This window comes from Tigriopus californicus, chromosome 8 (genome assembly GCF_007210705.1).
Source record: "Tigriopus californicus strain San Diego chromosome 8, Tcal_SD_v2.1, whole genome shotgun sequence".
NCBI classification, from domain to species: domain Eukaryota; kingdom Metazoa; phylum Arthropoda; class Copepoda; order Harpacticoida; family Harpacticidae; genus Tigriopus; species Tigriopus californicus.
In genome coordinates, this window is record NC_081447.1 from 7,045,892 (window position 1) to 7,071,050 (window position 25,159).

The window sequence follows — 25,159 nt, forward strand, 5'->3', positions numbered from 1 at the left end:
TCAGGTTGAAAATTCTTGTAAACGTTTATTTAGCATTTGGAATTCAACTGGGAATTACTAATGGTTATGCCAGTCTGTATCGTCATGGTAGCTCTACTGCATGTAGAATAGAAAAAAATGAATCATTCACGTTATGCATAATGATAACTATAGATATTGATGTACTAATATTAGGAGTGGTAATTATTATTATCATCATGGTCATCTATAATAACAGTGGGTCGAGGAAAATGGGGCGTGAGGAGGAGAGAAAGGATGGTTGGTTGGTTGGTAGGTTGGGCAGCGATTGTATGACAAGAGCAGTAATTAACACCGTCAGTGCATTGAGAGCGTGTGCACGAGGTATAATGTAAAAAACAATCATGCTGAAGTCACGGTAGCAAAGAGCTTCAGCAATAGTCAAATATTCATATCATTGAATGGCTTTAAATTTATTTTGCTTCCAAGCATTTTCCAAGATTTACTGGCCATATCCAATGTATTTTGGGGGGACCTTTTCAACCTTCGAAAGGGGCCCAGTACGGACTCAGACAGCTGTCAATCACAGCAACGATCGGGTTCAAAAACACTTTTGTATTGCCAAAAGAAGATGTCTACGCATTTGCTTCTCTACCTAGTATCAAATGGGCTTTGAATGGGGAAATGAGAGTGGTATTTTTTTTCTTTTGCACACAACATTTAACAATTATTTCATGGGACTCAGTGTCAGCCGAATGGTTATTTTGATTACTCGACACAGCAAAGGCCGTCAGATTGGATTGGAGGGGAAGCCTAAATTGGCCCCAAGCAAGCCAAACTAGACTTGCATCAACATTCGAGGATTGTTTTGATGAGATGCGATCTTGTCCAAAAGCTCTCTGTTGTTCACTTGCGTTGTCATTTGAAGCATTTGTAGCGACTGATTAGCCGAGTCCGAGGAAGGTGTTCTTTGGCCTCCCTGGATAAGTGCTGCTGATTGGGAAATGTTGTGCCCAGGCGACTCTGGGTCGTATTTTCCATTTTCAATAGCCACTCGTAAACGCATCAGGTGGTCCTTCGTGAAGAGATGATCTTGTACAGCAAATTTTTGCTCATACTTAATCCCGCAGACTTTACACTCCTCAGGAGTGGGGACTGAGTTCCCATCGGTGTCTTGACCAGTGGCTTGTTGGAGTTGCATTTTGGCTCGCTTTTCCTTTGCTCTGGCGTTTTGGAACCAAACTTGAACCACTCGCTTCTGAAGGCCGATTTCCTGGCCTAGATTTGAACATTCCGTCATGGTGGGAGTTTTGTAGGCCTCAAAAATGCCTTTCATCATTTTCACCTGGACGCTGGACATTTGGGTTCGAAAACGCTTTGAGCCTCCGCCATGATTGGAATCGGTGTCGCAGCTTTTGTTGGGGTCGAAGTCCTCCTGATGATCGGATGAGTCGTCGAAATTGGATGTCAAGTCCAGAGCTTGCTGCATGGAGGCAGGCGAGGATTCCAATTGAACAGCAGCCAGGGGAGCAGCAGCAGCTGCGGCTGCCAACCCGCTTCGCACATTGGCATCGTTGATGTCATTCATGAAGCGCTTCATAGTGTCCTCGTAGTATTTGCGCATGGAGTTCTGGAGGTTGTAAGCTGATGTTGAGTTCGGAATGAGCGATGCAATTTGATCAGACACAAGGAAAGGAGACTCTGGCAATGACGGGCGATCTTTGTCCTCGTCCTCATCAGAGTTGGACACGGCAATCGACATGGGCTGATTAGGCATGGGAGGCTTTAGCTGGCCTTTTCTGTCCCTGGCACGCGTGTTTTGGAACCAGACCTGAACAACTCGCTTTCTTAAGCCAACTTCGCTAGCAATCCGTTCCAGCATTTTTCGGCTCGGATTGTTTTCGAGTTGGTACTTTTGGTATAAAAAATCCAACTGCTCGGGTAAAATGGATGTCCTTAAACGCTTATGTGCCGACTCATCGCCCAAATCGCCCTCCTCTGACAGTTTCCTCTTTGTGGAGGAAGGAGCACTCTCGATGCTCTCATTGTCCATTTCATCTCCATCCATTGCGTTATCCGATGGGACTGGATTAGCAGGGTGCTGCGACTGTTGTTGGCACTGCTGTTGGAGGGCCTGATGTTGGAGTATACCAAACGGCGAGTTTGGGGCATAATTCAAGAAGCTTCCACCTGACGTAAACATTCGGTTAACGGCGTCCTTTGTTAAATCTGAGAACTGCTGATGATCTCGGCGAGGGTCTTCGGCGGATCCGTTTCCGCCCTTTGCATTGTTGGTGACCTCATTGGAATGTGGGAATGGGGACGCGATGCTGCGATGGTCCAAACTCGAATTGCTGTCTTCTGAGGCGGGTGGTTGAATAAAATTGGAACCATTCGTGCCCCCAAATTGAGCAGCAGCTTGAGCTGCAGCCTTTTGTGCCTGGGCAGAACGCTTGGCGTCCTCTTCTTTATAGCAGTGTTGCTTTTGATGACGAATGAGCTCGTAGTAGCGTTGGAAAATTAACATGCACTTCTTGCATTGATAGTTGCAGCCTTCTTTCTTGTTGAAGCGGGTATTGTCTCCTTCGTCTGAGCTCTGATTTGAGTTGTTGTTGGGCGGGGCCGGGGTGTTCGTGCCACCGTTGTTCCCTTCAGAAGCAGGCTGATTTTCGTAGATTTTACGGGCCTTTTGTCGCGCATTTTGAAACCAGACGACAATCACCCGTGGACTGAGACCCAGAAGCTTGGAGAGATACTCCAAGTCGTCATCCTTGGGATAAGCGTTGTTTTCAAAGAACTCTTGCAGAACTTTGATCTGGTAGTCTGTGAAGCGTGTGCGATTTGCCCGCTTCCCTGTGGAAGATGGAATGCTTTGCGGGCTCTGAGCTCGAGGCGAGGTCATCTCGCTGGGTCCACCCTGTCCCAAACGACTGGCAAAACTATTCAAGTAATCGGGCATACTTGTGGGGGGCATGGGGCTGTTGGTGGTGTTGGGAAATGCAGGAAAGTTTGGCAATAGGTTGTTGGTGGGAGCCAGCTGGCCCATTTGAGAGGAAAGAAGCTTGGATAATGTGAGGCTGTTTCCCGAGACAGTGGTGGGGGTAACAGTGGAAGCAAAATTTGAGGAACTCTCAATGTTTATATTAGGAACTTTGTTAGTAGTGGTTGCATTAGAATCTTCTGCACTATGATCACTATTACTGGAGGGACGAACGAGTGTGTTGTTACCGGGGGACGAGGGACAAGGCTTCATGTCCTCCGACTCATCGTGACCAAGGGGCTCGGTTTTGATGTCTTCTTTCTTTGTCACTGACTCACGGACGTAAGCAGCTTGGTCTTCAAGATTAAGTGGGGTCACTTTGGGTTCCCCTGTCTTTTCATATTCTTCCAAATTCAATTTGGTCGAGGGTGGGTTGTTGAAGTTGTACGGGGAGTCCTTATTCTTCTGACGCTCCTTGAACAGAGTGTTTCGAAACCAATGCTTGATCACCTTCAATGGCAACCCTGTCTGTTGTGCCATGAGATTGAGCATATCTTCAGATGGGGAGTTGTTGATGTCGAAGTTGGAGCGGAGAATCTTCAGTTGTTCGTCCGTGATGCGAGTTCTGGCTCTCTTGCCCTGATCGACGGGCACGGGCTGCTGTTGCATGAGCAGAGTTTTGGGGTCGGGCAAAGAAGTCGGAGGAGGCTTGCCAAAGTTGGAGATGGGCGACTCTTTTGTATTTCCGGAGGAGGGCGAACGACCCACCATCTGCGGTAAATTTGAAGAGGAGTCAGAGCTTAAATCAGTCGGTTGCTTGTTAGATGAGATTAAAGCTAGAAGTTTGGGATCCAAGCCCATTGGTAAGAAAGGGTTTTGATTCCCAACTTGCTGACCCAAAAGATGCTGCGTGTTTTGATGCATTTGAGACAAGAGAGCCGCTTGCAGATCTTGCAAACCTCCTCCAGCTTTCATCATCGAAGGTGGGAGCAGCGGGGGCGTCAAATTCATGGCTAAAAGCGGATTCATTTGACTCATTTGCATTAGCATGGGATTCATGTGTTGGAGCTGGGATTGAATCATGGCCTTTTGTAAAGCCTCTTGAACCTCCGTTAGATTCCCACCTTGAGACTGAGGAGCGACCGATGGAGGACGCGATTGGGATCTCTCAGAGTTGGGCGTTCCTCGTCCTCGTTCTACGTCGTCCTTATCCTCCTCTGGCTTGCCTTGGAAATCCGAAAACTGCTTGACAAAGTCCAGTCCGTAGTGTTGCAACAAGTTCTTGAGAACCGGTGAGGGTCTTTTGTCATCCTTTTCGTCTTGAGATTGTTGTACCAAACCGGGCAGAAACGTCTTGGCGAGATTAGTAATCATTGAGGATGACTCATCAGATGAGCTTTCGTTGGGTGATCCGTTGTTCTTAGCGGTCATCAATGCGTGCAAATTCGCGAGAGGACTACTTTGAGGCGAGCCAGAGCGATTAGGCGAGGAAACCCTTAAATTCGGCGAAGAATTGCAGTTGGTGCTTCCTGTTGAGTTGACGCTCTTTGGGCTGAGCAAGTCATTCACCATCTTCTTGTGTTGTTCTTGAATCTGTTGAGCGTCTGGCCGCTCGATCAGAGGCTTACTTAAGTCAATCTGACCCGAAAGGATGAGATCCTGCAACTTGGCCGCTTTGGTTTGATGAAGAACAGATCTCACGTGAATGTCCAAAGTAGAATCTTGACTGTAGGCTACTCGGCAAATGTTGCATTTAAACGGTTTGACCTCGTCATCGTCTCGCCGTCCTCCAAAAAGAGCCTCCAAGGCTGAACCACGTGGTGGGGTTTTCTCCGCTCGAGGTGATGAGACTGGGACCGAGAAACTCAAGTCCGCCGCGTCCCCGCCTTCCGAAGAGGCCAGCCTCTGCCTCTGGTTGGACATGCTTGACTGGGATTGCTTCCTTTTATGCTCCGTGTTGTTTGGCTCCCGTTCGCTCTCCCCCGAGTTGGAATTGTTTTCATGATGAGCTTGAGTTATACTCTTTTTTAATCGGTTCAAGTGGTTGACCGAGTTGTAATGGACGAGCAAAATGTTTTTCTGCGTGAACGACTCCTTGCACACCTCGCACTTGAAAGGTCGGTTGGGGTCCATGTACTTGTCCAGGTTGTAGTTGTAGGCAGCCTCTTTGGAGCCCAGATTAGACTTGATCTCTTGCTCATCTTCAGCAATGTCGTCCTCGCCGCCATCATTCCCTACCATGCCCGACGACTCGAGCCCTGCAATGAAATGAATGCGTTGTTAGTCGTGATGAGAGTGGTAAGAACAAAGAACATAGTGGTAGAGGTAGAATGTTTCTCCAGAAAAGAGGGAGGCGGGACATTCTTGCATGATTTTAAAGCCGTTTGAGCACAGAGCAAAATTTATAACTTTCATCGCTTTGCTTTTGACGATACAAACATTACCACGAAACCAGGTTGGGCGAGAAAAACAACTATGGTACGAGATTGATTGATCGAATGTACGTACGTACGTCCCTACGTACACGAGAGTGTAAACTCATCTTACCCCGTTGTTCCCGCTTGTTCTCCTCGGGCGAGTGTTTGTTGGCTAGATCTGCCACTTGGAAAATGTCCTCGATTTCGGTTTGGCTGGTGTTTCTCAGAGCCCTCTTCTTGAGTTGGTGAACTTGTTCCATTTGAAGATGTCTCATGGTGCGGACGTGCTGCATTAGTCCATGCTTGCCAGAGGATTGGAAGTCGCAGAGGACACAATTAAAAGACAAGACGGCATCTTGATTGTTTCCTGCTTCATGCTCTTTGTTTTGCAAATGGATGAACAGAACCGATGAGACTTGGTGTTCTTGATTGGACACATGCACTTGAAGCTTGTGGGGACTATTGGTGACAAAATCACAGGCATTACACCGTAGCTCGACGGGATTCATGTTGGAAAGACATCGGAGTTTCCATTCATTGCTCGGGCCACCTTCCTTGATGTGATTGACGTGACTCAGACGTTGAAGATGTTTGTCAGTCTTACAATGTAACTGAAAATTCGCTTTCAGTGTCGTCTTGTAATTGCAAAGCTGACAAAGATAATTGCCCGCAATGACAATAGAGACTTCGCTCTCGCGGGTGCGACTTCGGTCTTCAGACAAATGAGAGGAAATGTCATCTAATTGATCGCAGCTGAAGTTTCTACAGACACAACAAGTAAATAAATGCTTCGGGTTGGGCTCAATCATGTCAGATTGGGAGTCATTATCTTTGAGAGAAGGAGCACCAATTCCAGGGAACCCTAAACCATTATTCCCCGCCATCATATTGGCAAAATCGGGAGGGGGAGCCCCCGGAAATTGACCCCCACTCATTAGCTGTGCCAAGAGAGCTTGATTGTAGGCGAAATCCGCCATCACGGCCGCCGGTTCGGCCTTATTCCCACCGGACCCGGATGCGGCTAAGAGTCCACTAAATTGAAGGAGCTGCTTGGGATCCAAACTGCCTTGCATCCCACTCATGAGCCCTGCCATTGAAGGATACCCAGGTACCCCCATACCCGACGCCGATAATTGCTGCTGAATGCTTTGAGAGACATTCTGATGTTGGATTGACATCATGTTATGGGTGTGCTTCTCGCTCGTCATGTGAATGCGAAGATTCCGAGCCACGTTCGTCTCGTAGTTGCAGACATCGCATCGAAAGTTTGGCTTTTGTGGCTGTTGCTGCTGTTGTTGTTGGTGTTGTTGTTGATGCTGCTGAGCCGATTGCTTGGGACTGGCCAGAGGAGTGGAGTTGGACGAGCCACTTCCAGGTCGAACGTTCGAAGGGGAGCTCGAGATCTTGTTCGTACCATCTGTCCCCATGGTGGATGCCGTTGAAGCGCCATTATTTTGAAGCTCTTGCATGTTGTTCAGATGCTTGTCCGATTGCATGTGAATGGAGAGGTTGCCCTTGGTGGTGGTGGAATAGTTGCACACCTCACAACGGTAAGGCTTGTACCCGCATGTGTACGTTTCTCCTCGCGCTAGACGTGGATGTTGCTGACCTGTGATGCAGTAAATGCACGTGGTTTCGTTCTCAGGGTGTTTCTCTTTCATATGAATCTCTAAGGTTTCCTGGTACTTGTAATGCCAATTACATTTCGGACATTTGAGGGTTTTGCACGAATTTCTAGCTGTGTTCCAACCCATGCCACTGAGGCGAGATTGATTTAAGATGAGATCACATTGGGAACACTCTACCCCCGTTGGACGGCCATTGACATGCTCGGGGCACGCCCCAATCGTGGTGCCCTGCAGCATATTGGCATTGGTGGGGAGGTTTGGATAGGAACTAATTGTAGTCGTCACAGCGGGTAAAGGGGAGCTGGCCATCGGCGAGGGAGCTTCACTGAGGCGAGATTCGGGTGTATTAGGTGCCATTGGAGGAGACCTGGAGGACATCTGACCGCCAAGGGGCGAGAAGGGCTCGGCCATGCCAATCGGTGACAATTTGCTGGCCGAGCCAGGAGGTGTTTTTGACGATGAGAGAGACGATGATGATGCTGGTGGTGGTGGTGATGACAACGCCCCCACCGATGACGCCGACAACAACATTGCTGCCATTGAAGCAGGATCAGCTGATGAGGCCGAAGGGGATGACGTGTTAGGAACTTTGGAACTGGTTAAGAGGGCCCGGGTCTTGGGCGAGGTATTCGAACTATTTATGGCACCAGGGGATAGGGGTGGTTGTGAGAGCGGACTTTTCTCTCTAGAGGTTATCAGAGGCTCGAGAAAAGACACAGTGGCCTCTTTTTTCTCCTTGCCGGCGTTTTGGATAATGGCTGAGCAGTTCTTGGCTTCCAACATTTGCTTCTCGTCAGCGTTCAGGATAATGTTGTGCCCCCCTTCGGCACAATGGTTGACAAATGATTCAGTGCAGGCAAACGACAACTTGCACATGAAGCACATCAATATGGGTTTTACCGGCACCGCCGAGTAATTCATCAATGGCGACAGATTCTTGAGGTCAGTGGTCTCTTCCATGGAACCAGATTGGGAGCCTCGTTGATCTCGCGGAGTGAAAACTTTGAAGCTGTGAACAACAGGTGTCTCGAGAACATTCTTCTCTTGCATGAGCTTGACACCGCTTTGCCCATACAGACTATTGAAATAGGCTGAGCTTTTGGAGATGTAGAAGGCATTGCTGATGGCCGTCATAGACGCATCGTGAGACGAGTGGATTCCCTCATCCGAATCAGGCCTCGGGATCGGTAACTCGTCCCCATCATTGAGCTCAGCGTCGTCAATGATGTAAGCCGAGCCAGACTTGTACAAAATCTTGCCCGCAAATTTCTCGACGTCCCGTTGCTCAATGAAGGATCCCGGTCGGCCGATCCCCGAGTCCGACAGCCTCGAGCTTGGCCTCTCTTCATCGGATTTGGAGTCTGTGGCGTCGAGTTGGGTTAGGCTGGCACTCATGGTTGAGATCGAACCTGAAAAGAGATCAACCAGAGGCTCGTTGAGTAAACAGGAATCGTTGGGACAGTCAATGAACAATTACAACAGCAGTCAGTGGCCACCACGACCAGCCCTTTGACAATAACAAAAATTCGGCTATCCCCGATTGTGAGAGAGTTACTGCCAGACAAATGAATGCCGGGGTCAAGTGACGGTCCTCTTCTTTACAATGATTGAAGCTCTTCCATATCAAAGGATCAGTAATTCTGATCTAAATTGGGACGCTGTTTACATCGTGTGATTGTGGGTGAAATGGGTAGCTCTAATGTATTTTGATCAGGCTCAAAAATGTATTGCTCTTCACTAAGTTCGCCAAGGGATGGAAAGTTTGGAGTTGAAGCCTAGAAATATGTTCTTTTTCAGTGGGTCCTTTGGGATATTGTCCAGCCCTATCGCAATTCCTACATCTCATCCGTATTTGGGGAGCAGTGATGGCTGGGGTGAAGTGGAAGGAAGGAAGGGGTTTGGGATGAATGATGAAGATTGAAAGGGCTAGATAACTTGCATTACCAGGGAATCACCCCTTCACCCCTTGCTCGTTGAGAGAGGCCAATGTTCATGTAGAATATGAATGCCCGAGTCTCATCTTGACATCAAATTATATTAATGATGTCACCCTCAAAGATGATTGTAGCGTGACAAAGAGAAATAATCCCACTACCCTATGCAGAAGCATTGAGGGGTCACCAAGTGATGAATGGTCAAGAGAGTGGCTTCATGATCGAGTTTGTGGGTGCCTAAACACTTACAAAGTAGATATGCTGTATATACGGTATATACGTACAAGATTATCGTTACCTACAAAGCGTGGTCTGAAATTATTCGTTCTTCTTAGCTCTATCGTAGATCAAGTATCGGGCGATCTAGGGCCTTCCGATTTTCTTCATCTGTTTCCGAATCGATGCCCTCCATGCTATGATTGTGTTTGGAACTTGGGATGCCATAACCAACGACAAAGACCTTTTGGAACGCAGGATGACGATGATAAACTAGCACTGGCGGGTGGGATACCCTATGGATGTCTATTTCGGTATGGACATGAAAGTAACTAATGCGCAGAAAATGAGTCGGTTTTCTAAATCTAACGGGGTGTTGACCTGATTACAAAAAGAGCAATTTCGTCCTGACCAGAACATCGGCCTCTTGGTAGAGAAATTTCATCTCCAAGTTTTGAACCAAAAACTAGCATTCACGTCCATCCTCGTTTAGATATCCGGTAGTATGACAAGGCACCAGGATCCTCACCCAAGACTAACAATGGCTGCTGGGTGGTTGGTTGGCTGGTTGGTTGGCTGCTCCTCGAGCTCATCATTCATTTTTTCTACTTTTGTGGTCAATCGCTCCCACCCCTCACACCATACATCATTCCCATTCACATCAGAAATAATCAAATAAATTCACATTTTCGTGTGTATTGGATGCAGTACTACTATTCAGTGAGCGAAAATCACCAGGAGGATTAGGATGAAGAGGAGGAGAAGCAGGAGAACGAAGAGGAGGAGGAGGAGGAGGAGGTGATGGTTGTGGAGGAGGCCCCTGTGACGAGCCAAATGTTCGGGAGAGAAAATGTTTCCCATTTTCTAAATTGAATACTGATTGGGAGAAATTATTGGCCGAGATGTTCACCAGGTCTGATTGGTGCCCCACTGCCAATCCAACGGTGGATGGTCCGTTAGGCGGTAAGCAACTTGGGCCTTGAGTGATCTGGGCGTTATCTCTTGGATCGCACGGATATTCAAAATTCAATTTCCAAAGACATCAATCGTCATTGGCAAGCATCAAATCGTCTGCAGAGGCCGGTTTCATACCAATTATGGCAGTTTGTTTCACTGAATTTCCAAATACCTGCCTGCTTGTCTACCTATGTGCTTGCTTAGGTTTGAGGTCTGGCGTTCACCCGCTAAAGATCGAACCGTCAAGATTCGTTCCTTCATCCGCTAATCAAACCTAGTTTGAACATGCATCGATGAAACCATTCGGACTGATTTGAATTGTAGCCAAAACCGTTAGCTTTTGGATGATTACTGGGACCATCTCGCGAGTTCCTTCAAGCAGCAAAGATCAAGCACATTATTACCAAGCACGACGATTAGTGGATTCAAATTTCATTCGCCAAGCTAGCTGCTCCTCGTCAAGCAGGTAGTAGTAGTAGTAATAGTAGTAGTAGTAGTGGTGGTAGTAGTAGTAGTCGTCGTATGTGAACATATGAACACGACCACTTCTATTTCTTGTACAACCATAACCACCACTACCACCAGCCAGCACTGGAGCTCTTTCGAGTCGAGTGCACCAACTTGAGCCTCAGTGGGCTAGCCAGTCACTGAGTCAGCCAGTAAGTACGTAACTAACCAAACGTAGGCAGCGGAGGGAGCGAGGGGCAGCCTCCTCATTCCGTACTGGTTGAACTTGGCATGATGGAGGGCGGTATTTAATTGCTTCTTCGCCCAGCTCGGTTTGTCTTTCTTTCTCAAGAGGAATTAAGATCCAGCTTCATTAGCGGAGTAACGGCGACGATGGGGAGGAAAAGGGAAGAAGACGAAAGAGGAGGGAGGAGGAGGAGAAGAAGAAGGAGGAGGAGGAGGAGAAGAAGAACAAGAAGGAGGAGGAGGGAATAAGCGGCAGCCCAAGTAAGAACAAGAACCGAGGCAACAAACACTCACTCCCTCACTCCCTCACTATTTAGCAGAGGATCTGGAGAAGGGACTTAAGGGACGCCTTTTCAAATGCTCTCTTTCGGAGTAAGCTGACTTGCTTACTTGTTCTGTCTTCCCTTCCTTCTTTCCTTTCTTTCGTTCTTCCTTGCTTCCTCCGTTCCTTCTCGCCTTTGATGTCAGTTCGTTAAGAAGAACTTGATCAAGCAAGGGGGTCTTTCATTCATTAGCAGCAATGGTCGTCGCTTTGGTGTTTGGTAGCGGAGATGTTGGTCGTGGAGATGGTGGTGGTGGTGGTCTTGCTGGCCGTAAAGGAAGGGCTACTTCTTTCTCCTTCGAATCTCCACCACTCCTCAACTTGGCGATCGTATGTGTATGTGTTATCCCACCAAGTGGTTGAAAATGAGCAGTCTTCTGAGGAAAGGCGGAGCTTATTTTCCTGAGCCACCACCAAAAAGCATTTGGAAGACTAGCAGGATAGGATGATGAGGATGATGAGGATGGCGATGGTGCTGATGATAATACGATTTCCCATCACTGGACTGGACTGACTGGCTCATTGGCTTTGGGTTGGTGGGTGGATGGATGGGTGTGTAGGTGGGTTTCACTATGACTGGATCAGCGGGACCAAAAAGAGACCAAAAAGGGACCATGAATGAGGAACCTCTGAGGACGAGATTGCCTTGATGAGCTGATTTAGTGACAGAGATACTATTAATTCACCAAGGATAGATATCTTCTAGTTCATAGGAGACAAACTAGTCCGAGATGACCGTCTGACCTAACCTGATTGTTCCGTTGACTTATTTGATCGCCATTAGAACCCAAGAGCCTGGCCAATATCTCTCAAATCTGGAATTCCTGTCCCTGAGCGTGGATCATTAGGCAGATAAAGAACAGTTTTAAGGCCACATTTGAACGGTTTTGTCTTCCATTTTTTTCCCTCGCTCGACTCCAAGAATTATCTCTGGTTGGTCTCAAGTTCTGGCTTTGGGCGTGCTGATTGCCACCCTATCTGCGACTCAAACTGCCCGCCCACGCTTAGTTGGGCTAGTTATAAGAGAAATAGGGTCTCTTTAGGTGTTGATGGGCAGAAGATACCAGAAAGGGGCCCCAAACAGGACGTCATATTTAAAGCCATCGACGACCTCAACGCTTTCCACTCAGGTTTATGGTCTAGTGATCATCCATTCAACTGCTAGGATTCTCGTATTAGTGGCGAAATTGGAGAATTCAAAATATTCTCTCCTTCTCGGGGTGAATGGTTGGGTACCTTTAGGGTTAGTTAGGTAGTTGACGGGTTGGTTGGTTGGTTGGTTGGTTGGTTGGTTGGTTGGTTTGGTGGATAGAGCTTGGAGTTTCTATTGTTGATTCTCCGCTCAAATGAAAACCACAGCAGAACGCCAAAAACTCATTTCATAAGATGAGCCTGGGAAGGCCATAAAGATAAGAGCGTTCGTTTGGAATAAGCAGAGAGTAATGGTGCTTAGAATGTCACCTAGTAAGGCTTGAATACTGTTTTAAACTCCCCAAGCTCCGAACACCTGAATCGGGGGGATAGATCCGTTGGATGCAACTAAAACCTGAACTCGAACCATGAAATTCTCGCCTAAATGGCGTTTCCAAACTGTGACTCGTTTTGCCTTTCGCTTCGTGTTCAATTTCATTGCCTAATCATCTGCTGATGTGAAAGAGACTCACTTCATTGGCCCCTACCACGGCCTACTCTATTCATAAGCACTTGAAGGTTGTTGATTCATGCGAGTGAATGCCAGAAGAAACCAAAACGGTTTATTTTTTCCGCCTTCCTTTTCAAATGTGCTCCACAAATCAAGCGTTGTTTTCCACCATGGTAAAGTATATCATTTCAGGGCCATATCATCATTCCTTCTCCTCTGTGCCTTCTCGTCTTTCTTGTTCTTCTTCTCTGACTCAAAGACTAGCTAGGCAGGCATTAATGTCTCAATTTCCGCAGTTCAATAATGGCTTTTATGATTGAGACCCTTCTCAAAGTTCGACAGCCGTCGAAGCAACTACCTTCTTCTTCTTCTTCTTCTTCTTCTTCTTCTTCTTCTTCTTCTTCTTCTACTGCACATGGTCTCAACACTCCACGGTTGGAAACGGAGGCATTGGCTTCTCCGAAAGAGCCCACTACTACGTATACTACAACACAAGCTAGTAATAAAGGTTGAAATCTGAGGTACAGTACATGCACAAGTCCAACCAAGGAACAAAACTTCGTTCAGTGGGTGGGTGAGTGAGTGAGTGGTGGGTGCTCGAACTATCGGCAATCACAACCATTGTGGATGTGGACTAGAACCAACCTCTGGAAAAGCTGCCCCGTGAACACGGAGGAGATTTACAGAGTGAATTGTTCGGGGCGTATTATGGCTGCTCCTCTTAATCATCATGCGCATTGGAAACTCGGACTCCGTCAGGACGAAAAAGAGTACATAGTGCACCACACTCACAACTCACAATCCCACCAAATACCAAGCCAAACGGCAAGTTTAAGGCGCATATTACACATTTATCGATCCTCCTCCTTCTCGTTCTAGTCCGTCCCGTACCACACACACAGGACTACTATACTATACAGTATTGTACACTACACACGCACCACGTGAACGAACATTCACCGCAATCGTAACGTGTGAATAGCTAGCACATATAATTCTGGAGCACTCACTCATCAATTGGTATTGATCCCAAGACAATGCAAGAACGCCGAGGAATGACTCTTTGAGTGAGTGTCATGGATGTGTGTGTGCGTACCTGCTGTCTGATTTGTTGCTATGTAAAGTAACCTCGAAATACCATTAAGACTCTCATCAGTATCAGTGCGGCAAGGGCTTGCTTGCACTTGGCCCTCTCTCTCTCTCTCTCTCTCTCTCCGTTTCTCCCTCCCTCCTTCCCTCCCTCGCCCTGGAGGTTCAAATTTTCTACCCAGAGAATTGAAAATCAATCTTGGACAAAGTCGTTAAATGGCTTTGAAATATGTGTCGTACCTAGTGGAGCACAATGTGGTAATTTGTTTGCTTTCCACTAGCACCGACTACCAACGACGACAACGACGACCACGACCACGATGACGACGACATAGCAAATTGATTCAAAGACCCTTCGGTTTCTCGTATTGTGAGTCGCTTTGGTCGTTCGTTGGCTTTGTCGTTGTACGTAGAATTAGAAGTCGTTGTTTGACAAGAGCTGCTGGTTTGGCTTCCACGTATTTGCCACATTTGGCAGTTGTCTCCATCATTACGTTTGGAAAAAATCCATTAATACTTCATCAATAACACTTAGGCAGTGTAATCAGGTGTCATTTTGCCTGGCGTCTCGTATCAATTATTTTTTCTACGATTCCAAAAATGTTCGAAATAATGATGACGAAAGAAACCAAAGTTCCCAAAGCAAAGTTAAACACGACTTCTTGGCGGTTTTCCTATTGATAGTTCCATCCATCTAGCCAGTTCATTAATGGACAATTGTTTAATGTACCACGCTTGTTATTGGCCAATTCCTCCCATCAATGAACTACGTACTACATACTACTACTAGAGGTTTGTACACGTACGTACATACATGCCATCGTATTTAAGGGGCAAGCTCGAATCCCAGAGTTCTCGCGATGGATGGACGGATTCACCGACGACGACGGGCCTTTCTGTGAATAGCCATCATAGTATGTGTATGTGAGTAGGTACTACATACGAGTACATGAGATTTCATATTGGTGACTTTCTTGAGTAAGTCTTGCGTGCCGATTTCGCCATCCTGTTCGCACACTACCTATATTTAAACCCCCTTTGTGATTTTCTGTCGTTCTCAAGGGCCAAATGCGACTCTCTCAGGTTAGCACGTTTATTCGTCGTTTGCTCCGTATGCTTGCAAGTTGATCCATTACCAAATACTATTGCAAAGGAGTGTATTGTTCCATCGTGTGCTTTGGACTGATCAAAGTGCATGAAAGCCTCCACCAAATCCGGCCTGTTTGTGCTCTCAGTTTGGTGCGTGAGTGTGGGGTCTTTTTTTGGAAGAGAGACTTTCCTCTGCATACCGTACTGTATGTAGGCATGTTCGTACAGTATACGTACGTACCTAGGAAAGGAAGTCGTGCTCAAGAGTAATTGTACACATATTCCCAGCTATGATTTAAGAATGAGACGATGAATGAAAAGTCGATCCGGCGACCGGTAAGAGTTTGGCACACAAACGTGACAGCTGGGACCATCTACGAACGATTTGAAAGATCAATTGATGAAAACAAACACAATCGCTTCGCTCGTTTGCTCTGCTCCTTATAATTTTCAAAGGCGGAGTTAGGCCTGTTAGTAGTTCCCCTGTCTGTCTGTCTATCTTCGCAATGGCAAGTAAGTGACAGTTTGTGTTTGTGTGTGTTTGTGTGTGTGTGTGAGTGAGTGAATGTCTTCTTCATTTTTTTCATCTCTTTCTCCTTTTAGTTCTTCAAAGCTGTTATGAACCAATTTGAAGCCGTACGATGAATTACGAGATGCATCATGGCACTGAATGAACTGGTTTACTGTCGGTATTGAAAGAAAGAATGACAAAGAACAAGCAAAAGACAACCGTGATGAGAATACGCCAAAGACGACGAGCAATGTAACAGTCGGTTCTGTCAAAAAAATGAACCACAGAAATTGTCTTTTCAAAAACTGCTGAATGCATGGAAAACGAGAATGAGAGAGAATGAGAGAGACGGAAAGTAAAAAAGGGAAGGAAAGAGGAAGGCTCCCGTAACCTGATTGAAACCATGTTGGCTGTGACGAAAATAGGAAACAAAAAACAAGCATTCCTCTAATTCTTGATTGCGCTCTTTCTCTCCTTACAATTCATTTGCTGAAAAAGAGCAAATTTGATTTCGACCATGTTAGTAAAGAAAACAGGCCAGTACTGAGTGACTGACTGACTGACTGACTGCAAGGTATGCCCCCCCGACCAATAAGGGCAGCACACAACATCATTTGGTTGATTCATTCTCCCGGTGACGAGCCGCATGAACGGAAATTTAGACAATTAAGTGGAAATCTCTTTCGAAAGTGAACGACGACGACGACTACGACGAGGACGAATAAGACAATCTTAGGGCGGGCATGAATGCATGTATTCATGTACTCTACATACCAACCAACCAACGTGAATCAGTTCACTATAGCACGTCCATTGCACCGGCGGCTTCTTGACACAACGCATTGTTAAGCGTGGATGGAGAGACGTCCATGGCCAGAGTGGTGATATCATCCAATTCCCTTATTTCATCTCTCATCTTGAAGGCTATCTTTTTACGAAGAGAGTTTGAGACTCAAGCATGCCAGGTTTATGAGCTACGCGTACGAGTACTGTTTCCTTTGGTCGGGTTGAAAATGTCGATATTTGAGCTAAAAAGTCAAGAAACTGTTTTTTTCGGAAGCCAAAAAAGTCTCCAAGATGTTTTAATTAGGCGGAGGGGAGTTAAAAAATGTCTTGCACCTGGTCCATCTGAAACAAGACCCTGAACACGAGTCACACTTGAGTAAGTAAGCAAGTAAGTAAGCTAGTCAGGAAGCATCTACTACTGTACGTACACACACATCGTACACACCTCGTCGATTTGGGCGAGATTCGGGTGGAAGTCCGATCACCCATTGTAGAGGCAAGCCAAGATGCACAGTAACTCATCATTCCTCCCCACGAAACTCACTCAAAACATGAGCTAAGAAGAAAGAGAGACGAGAATCTCCACAGCAAATGTTGTGTATAAAAGTCAAACGAGAAGGGTAAAAAAAATCGGCAAGCACTTCTCAGACACACCAAGCTCTCCCAATACATTCACCATTACAACGACGACGACAGCGACGAAGACGGCCAAGACGAGAGGAAATGAGTCCTAACATTTTTCTTCATATGGCACCGTTTCTGCCATTCAATCAGTCGGGGAAAAAGCGAAGGACGTGAACGAAACAGGGAGGTGGAGGAGGGAGGAGGAGGGGGCCGGGCCGGACAGGGCAGGGGCCAGCTGAGAGCTTCTTTGAGACGTGCTAGTCCCCGCAAAGCAATGCTAAAGTAGTATCTACCGTATAGGTTACCTAATATGTACGTACGTACCTACGTACGTACCTACGTACAGTGGACAAATGTCGTGGAACTTTACAATTCTAATTGCTCAGATCCGTCATGCTTCATTGCTTCTTGTGGCCGGCTTCGACTCAAAAGTTCCAATCTATCCCGACTCTGTCTGTAGTCTGTACACGAGTGTTTCTGTCCGTCTGTTCGTAACGTGACGTGAGGGAAGAAGGCTGGCTACTTGGCTGGTGCCGGAGATGGTGGTGGTGGTTATGCCGAATGTTATTTGGTACGGTAAAAGAAACGTACCTAAAACGGGATGGCCAATTTGGTGGCATAAACACTTTAGATAGGAGGAAAGCGATGCCAAACATGCAAATTGTTGATGGAGGTGCCTAGAGTTCTTTGGGGCTCACAGATATTAAGTTGAACAAGCGTAATGTTATGCTGAGACCCGAGTTGCTGAACCCATCACTTCACTTCACCAACAAGAAAACGAAACTAATTGCGGAGGAATAATCTGTTTTACGTGGACAGGGACGTCCCCGATCAATTGAGTAACCCAAAGAGCTGGCTAGAACTGTGGGTATTGAAATCAATTCATGATGAAAATACAACCCTCCAGGACTCCTATGACCAGTCTTATCACATACAATACACAGCTCATATATGTATATCCTATTACCTGTCTGTTGGTTCTTTGTGAGACTATTATTGCGGAGAAGGTGCTTTCCATATTATAACCGAATTTACATTCTCATCGATCAATTTACTTAGTCAACGGTACATGGGTATGCTAAGAGGTCCATTCGACCTTAAATTGGGATATCCTTTTGGTGGCGAAGCTGGTTCGGTAGACAGAGAGGCGACACGGATTGTTGGTCGTTTCTTAGTCGGAATAGTTTGAACGGTTGGGGATTCACAGGTGTTGGAAGAAGCTCAGTGACTCTCGCCTCCATTGGCTGGCTGGCTCTTGGTCGTTCTATCGTTCTATCGTTTTAAGACCGATTTGCTGAGGTTATTCTGCTCTCCTCGAGGGTGCCCTTGTTCTGAGACAATGGTCTTGTAATGGTCAGTCCAGCGAGCAATGGAATGAGTGTCCATCAACGTGGTGTTGGAAAGTGCCAACGCCACGGAACCACGACGACCAAGAACAACGAGCCCTCTGTTCCTTCCTTTGGCAGGAATGAAAGAGATCTTTGACGGTCAAGTTCGTCCCTGGACACTTGTTCAAATCCTGGGGACAGGGAGGAATGGAGAAGACCCGTCGACCACTCACTCACTCTCTCACTCACCCACTGAACCAATGCAGGACAGGGTGAGAGAGAAAGAGAGGGTAAGAGAGGGAGAGATTAGTCACAAAATAGCAATATTCTATCTCCTCTGGGGTCAAATGGAGCCAAACTGTCTGGCAGAGCACTTTCACACCTTCATAGTCTAGAGTGAACTGGAATCCTTATTCCCGTCGCGATTGGCAGTGGTTACGATGCCGAGGACTGCTCAAGGTGTTGTTCATAGACGTTCTGGCCCCAGTAGCTCAAACAACCGCAGCATTCATTGAAGGTGCCAGGAATTTGCTACCCCAGAGAGATGGTGGCCACAGTCAAAATGGGTGTGGGTGAGAGAGAAAGAGAAAGAGAAAGAGAGAGAGCAATCTTTCACTCACTCATTTACTCGACATTCCGAACATCTCGACGAATCTCTTTCTCTCTACAAATAAATGGTTGAACTAGAGATTCGGAATGATTTGAATGAAAAAAGTTTTCTCTTTAAAGCGGGTTAGCCGGATGGTAGATGTTAGGCTTAAGTCAAAGCAAGGCTTGTGCCATCGTATTAAGCGGAGATCAACCACAAACGCTTTAACTCATGCTGAGGATTATATGAATATCATTAGTGAGTGAGCTCCAAGAAAGCAATGGGGCGAGCCCCACTTCGTCTACACAGCACGTGAAGTGTGAGATTCTGCAACCAGAGGAATTTGATTAATGTGGCACGGAGTCCTCCTATTAGTAGCTAGTCAACGCAGCAACCAGAGCACCTCGTTCTTAATCGTATTCCAACCCATGGCATTGATTCCGACCAACTCATGTCTAAACGAGTGCTATGAGCAAGCAAGCAAGTCAAGTGCTGGAGTGTGTCATACATATTTAGTGTCCATTGAGTCCACCGAGTCTACTGAGTGCTGCTATGAGCGTCTTCGGAATCATCCTGTTCCAAACCATCACCGTCATAATTCCAAAGCTAAGAACGTCCGTCCGTCCGTCCGTCCATCCATCCATCCAGCCATCATTTGCTAGCCCTTCAAGTGCAAGTGAAGCCCAGGTGGCTTCTCGTTTCAGATCTTCGTTATGGCTGTTCGCTTTTCTTAGGTTGGTTGGATGGTTGGTGCGTTGGTTGGGTGAGTGCTCAAGCGTCTTGATGAGCCATTGGAGCCGAGGTGCGACCGGCGACCCGGGCGAGACATTCTAAACCAAAAGCCTGAACTAATCAACTTGAATGACCTAACGAAGGAACTTAAAAAAAACCTGCCTAATAGCTTGGCAAAAACACGACTTAACAGCACTCATTGTTGGGCATCTGAAAGGCATTGCTACGTTGCTCGCCAGGTGGGTTGGTTGATGGCCAAAGCGACGTGCTTGGCTAGTTACTGAGTACCTATCGACAATGCAAGTGGAAGAAGTTATAGAAGTAGTGGTACTAGTGGTGTGGGTTCTAATGTAGAGGTTGCTATTCCGCCACCACCACCACCATTACTACTCCTACTCCTACTAGCACTACTACTGCTTTTACTTCTACTAATAAGAAGATGGCCTAAGCAGCCCGAACAGGCATTCATTCGATGAGTTTGTCTCACTCGTCAGCATCGTTTTTGCTCAACCACCTTGCATTCGATGAAATGTACCCAGAACATGATGTAGTTAGCCCGTGCGATATTGGAAATTCCATGGCTTTGACTTCGAGCCCCGATGCATAACAAATGCTTTAATGAAAGGAGAATTCATCAAGCGGTATTATGATTGAACCAAACGAATGACGTCGAGCTAGCTAGTGTGTATGTACTATTGTCATTGTTCCGGTTTTCTAAATTTTTTGGGCGTTATGGAAATTGAAAATGAATGCCGACTTTTCTCGTTTTCATGCCATGAATGGCACGACATTGAGCTCGTAATGTGACCGAAGTTGGTGTTGGACATCGCGAGACGCCAAGTTATGGTTTTCATGGAATGAGAAGGGATCGGATACGAAGGGCGCAAGGGACAAGTCCAAAAGTGAGTGAGGCAAATATGTTTTGCCTCCTGTCTAGATTTACAACGAGCTCCAATCACGAAGCACTTGGCTAATTTCTTATTCAAATGCAACCACGTGCTTGGTAATGCTGATTGTCCATGACTGAGCTGCAGGCACACGGAGTTGAAAACGACGTTATCGTGATGGAAGATCCTTAAAAGAGGTCTCGTAGAATTTTGGCTAAAGTCTGAATTATTTCTGGGCACTCACTGCCTGTTTGGACGCGTTTTTCAATCCAATGTACTGCTCTTTGTGTTTGTTTGATGGTCAAGCGCGAGCTGCCATAACCAGTTAATGATGTTTTCCATGGCCCTCAAGAGAGCTCGTTGGGCGATGAACAAATACAGAAGCTACTACCACTGTCTTTACACTGATGATGTACCATTATCAGCATTATCCTGATTCCAAAAGCGAAGGAGGAGAAGAAGAAGGAGAAGAAGACGATAGTGAAGAAAAAGTCTTGGTCACCATTTCATCTCTTCCCCCAAAACTTGGGCACTCAACTCAAAGCCGGGAAGAAAGAGAAAAGGAAAGGAGAGGACGTCGTAGGGCGAGGGAAAAAGAGCCAACCAACGAACCAACGAACCAACGAACGAAAGAAAGAAAGAGAGAAAAAACGAGGGGAGGAAATCAAATGGGAGCAAACCGAGGAAGGAGAGAAGCGAGCGAAGGGATCGTTCAATTTCAAACAAAATCAATAACTTTGAGGATTGAAGCAGAAAGAACTGAACCAACCCTACGCGCACATATTCCTTGTTCTCGCTAAGCTCCACATGAGAGGGGGAGAATAGAAAGAACGAAAGAAAGAAGCCAGTTCTGAACTCTCCCAGACACAACAGTTCAGGGACTTTGAGAACAAATAACCTGCCCAACCACCACCACTCCACCACCACCATCATCTATCCATCCATCCATCCATCCATCTATCCATCCTCCATTGGACCCAACCAGTAACCCACCCAATCAATGGATGATGACCAAACTAGGGGGGAAGAGACTTTGAACCAACAAACGAGAGGACAGAGGCCGAGACAGAACAGAGAACTCACACCGTCATTGGAATCTTTCTTCACCTCTCTAGCACGGCGGCCGGTCATGAGTGTGGAGTAAAAATGTGCTCCTTTGCACTTGGAAAAAGGGCACCCACCATTCACTCACTTCCACACTTACTCAGTGATGAGCGAGTGCGTAGAGTCTATCTTGGAGGAAGTCCTTCCGTGGCTTCTGCTGCTTCTGCAAATCCTGCCATTGCTCCTGCTGCTGCTCCTGCTGCTCCTGCTGCTGGTGCTAGTCGTTCTCTGGGCAAGGCAGAACAGCTCACTCAAGACGGGTCTGCTGCTAGAAAAGTACTCACTAATCCTGACTAGGCACATACACGGACACGAAAAATTTCAAGAAGCTTTATGAGAAAGTAGACAGATTTGAAGCAGAAGAAGCAGAAGGAGAAAAAGAAGAGGAAGGAAAACTGATCGCCTCGGCAACGCGGCTTCAATCTGGCATGGATTTGACGATTTCCGACCGAAAAAATGAAAGAGGAAAGAGGAATTCTTCTCCAGCCAGCAATAATAAAGACCGTTAGCCGAGAACATTTGCGCCAGAGGTCCCTAACCTTCAGGATTTGTGTAGGCGGGCCAAGCAATATGAAATTGAGGCCACATCAACTTCTATAATGTACCATAACACACGGCTCTTTTTCTCTTTCTCTCTCTTTTTCGCTGGTTCTCTGTCGTTCGCTTTCAGCGGCCTCGCTGTCGTTTTCTCTCTTCTCTTGGGATTGGAACTGAACTTTCCTTTTCCTCCCTCCGTATTTTCTTTCTTTTCTTTAAATTGCGAAGAGATGGCATTGGAAAAATGAACCCGACTGAACAGCCAGTCATTGCAATTCTACCAAGCCTTTCCACCAATGTGCCACCAGCTCTCTTGGCTTACGATGGGTGCCTTGGTTGGTTGGTTGGTTGGTCGGTTGCCTCCTGGCCTCCATGTCCAAAAGAGACGGAGGGACAACCGAAAGAAGGATCGAAGGAACCATTGAAGGAACCCACGAACGAACGAACGAACGAACGGGACAGAAAAGAGCTATGGGCCCTCGCGACACCAGCTTTCCATCGTGTCTTCTTGGTCCGTTCTATGTCGTATGAAAAAAGGAAGATCATATTTGGAAAAAGATGACCGCCACTCTCGGCCATCGACGGACAACACTCGCTGCTGCCCAATGCCAATGCCCAAGGCGCATGCAAGCAGCACTCTGGTCACGGAAAAGCTATTTCCATGGTATGACCATCACGATCAAAATCGATGGAAATGGAACAAAGGCACACGGAGACAGAGAAAACAAAAAGAAAGAGTGAGAAGAGGCAGACAGAAATGGAAGGAGGGTGGAGAAAGGAATTTCAAAAGCACGAGAAGGGGTGCGTGTGTTTCTTAAATTTTTGAGCCTCGTGCTCAAAGAACCCTCATCCTCATTTGCATAAGGATGGCTGATTTTTTACATCCTCTTTGTTGCTCAACTAGTTTCACACCCTGATATCGCGGACGTCGCACTTTATCCCTCGTCCTCGAGCAATTGGCCAACCCAAAAGATCATTTGACTGCCTTTCAGGCAGACGGAGGGGTATTAAAACGCGGAACAATTGCTTCCAAAGACAAGTTATGGAGACGAAAAAAACGTTCTAACATCAACCGTGCAAAGAGAGTAAAACGCTTCTATAATGACATCACACCCGTCTTTCGTTCCCTCGTAACTTGGAATGTTGAAAGCAATTTTCTCACCCATAGAAAAATTGTGGTCACAACATTTGACCGAACGAACGGAGAAAATCTGTTTAATGGCAACATTGTTGCTCTACGTAGACATAGTCAGTAACAATGAAATGGCGTGAACGAATCACTTTGAGTTTGCAATCACATCAGAGGTCATTTGAGAAATTTCATACAAGGAAGAAGAGACGAGCTTCTGAATGAAATGCCACCAATTTATGAACCTATTGAGCAATTCGGCTACACATTCAGAGCATTTGAATGCATTTGAACGATAACCAAGGTTTGAGCTTGATTTGAAAAGATAATAAAATCTTTGGTACTGCCGAGGTTGCGTGACCAGGCTATAAATCAAGTTGTGATTCTGGAAAGTGGTTACTGGTTTGAATGGCACCAGGTTCTACCGATTCGAGGTACCACATGAGATGTTTTCTCGAATCCAGACTAGCGTTAATTCCGGGTGATTTTTTTTCCTGTGCCAAGAGCCAATTAACTTTTGCATGATCGCATGATTCGTGGATGTCGGTCGGGTTTGAAGTTTCCACAAAGAACAATGCCAAAGAGGGAGAGCAAAAAGACTAAAATGTTAATTAGCAGCTTTATGTTTTTTCTTCTCCTACTCTACTACACTCGAGGGCTGCTCGTACCTTATGCACGAAGTCGGTTTTATAAAAGCGGCAGAGGAGCAAAACTATGGAATTGGATGGGTCCAGGCTCTGTCTAACCATCACACCCACCACTTTTACAATTACTCGAAATCCCTTGCCAGTAAAGTTGCTAGTCCGTCCAAAGACAGGACTTGGTCGAGAGGTAGCTTACTTAATTGAATAAATCAATCTCAACGAAAAACAAATGTGGAACTGCCGGAGACTGGCTTACCTGAGTGAGCAAGATTGAGTCACGGAGTCGTCGATTCAAGTTCATCCATTATGAGGACAAAACATTAAAAATGATCCACTGAAACACGTGTCACTCTGATGTATTCAGTTCTCGTGAACTCATCAGCAACTTTTGAATTCAAAACGAAAGTATTTGAATCGGTGCGATCCAACTTGTCCACTTTTTGGAGTGGTATTAGACGGCGATGAAGTTGCAGTCGTCTTAGTCGAAGAACTGGTCGCTGATGTAGTAGTAGTAGTAGTAGTAGTAGTAGTAGTAGTTGTTGAAGTAGAAGTTCAAGTATCGATGGCTGCGGTGGTAATGAATTTCTTCCGAGTAGATCGACTAGGTCTCACTTCTCTGAGCAGCTGAGTTGAGAAGTGATATTTCTATTCCAAGTAAAAGTGTTGGCCACTGATTGAATCTGATCAAGAGTTCCAACGACAACTTCGAGGACTTGAGATTTGGCACACACTGAATCTCAATCAAGAGAGAAAGAAAATCGACTAATTCGCCGATTAAGCGGGTCTCTGTCTTTCTCCTTCTCTCTGCCTCTCCTTGTTCAATTAATATCTTACATGCACACCTTAATCGGGTGCAGTCCACACTGACGGTCTTTGACTCAAGTCTAAGCCGTCATCATAAAGCTCAAGCCCTCGTTGTGTTGTTGGTGGACACGGAGGCGACAACGAACGAGCCCACGGACCCACGGATTTAGGAACGAACACGGACCGACGGAGCGAGGGACGAACCAACCGACGGACAGCCGGACGGACAGCCGGACGGACAGGCGGACGGACGGCGTTCACATTCGTGCTAGACGGCGCTCGCGACGCCATCATGCCCAAGCAAATCAAACCTTCCCAGCTCGCTAGCTGGCCGGGCCTCTCTTTCCTTCTCTACGTGGGACTAGGAACCTACTTCGCATGTACGTACGTAAGTAAGTATTCCACAACATTGGCATCCTCGTCTGGATGGAGTTGATCCCCTCCGTTCTTTCGTTCGTTCGTTGGTTCGTTCTTTCATTTGTTCGTTTGCTCGTTCGCTTGGTCGCTCGGTCGGTCCTTCGCGAGTTCGTTCGTCGTTGCTTGGTTTGTTCCCCTCGAT

General features: G+C 46.5%; 1 protein-coding gene across 1 annotated transcript; it reads right to left on the reverse strand.

The window, feature by feature from the left end:
* LOC131884502 (zinc finger protein 2-like) lies at positions 1–24,938 on the reverse strand. The gene is made up of 3 exons (XM_059232309.1): positions 24,053–24,938; positions 5,486–8,392; positions 1–5,196 (listed from the first exon to the last, which is right to left on the reverse strand). Exons 2-3 carry the CDS (start codon positions 8,376–8,378, stop codon positions 797–799), a joined length of 7,293 nt encoding a protein of 2,430 aa, XP_059088292.1. The 5' UTR covers positions 8,379–8,392; positions 24,053–24,938; the 3' UTR covers positions 1–796.
* Positions 24,939–25,159: the final 221 nt, after the last annotated feature.

Coding starts and splice junctions, on each gene's coding strand:
- LOC131884502 (XM_059232309.1), bottom strand. CDS start 8,378: ATGAGTGCCAGCCTAACCCAACTCGACGCCACAGACTCCAAATCCGAT. Junction 5,197..5,485: donor GAACAAGCGGGAACAACGGG/GTAAGATGAGTT, acceptor ATTTCATTGCAG/GGCTCGAGTCGTCGGGCATG.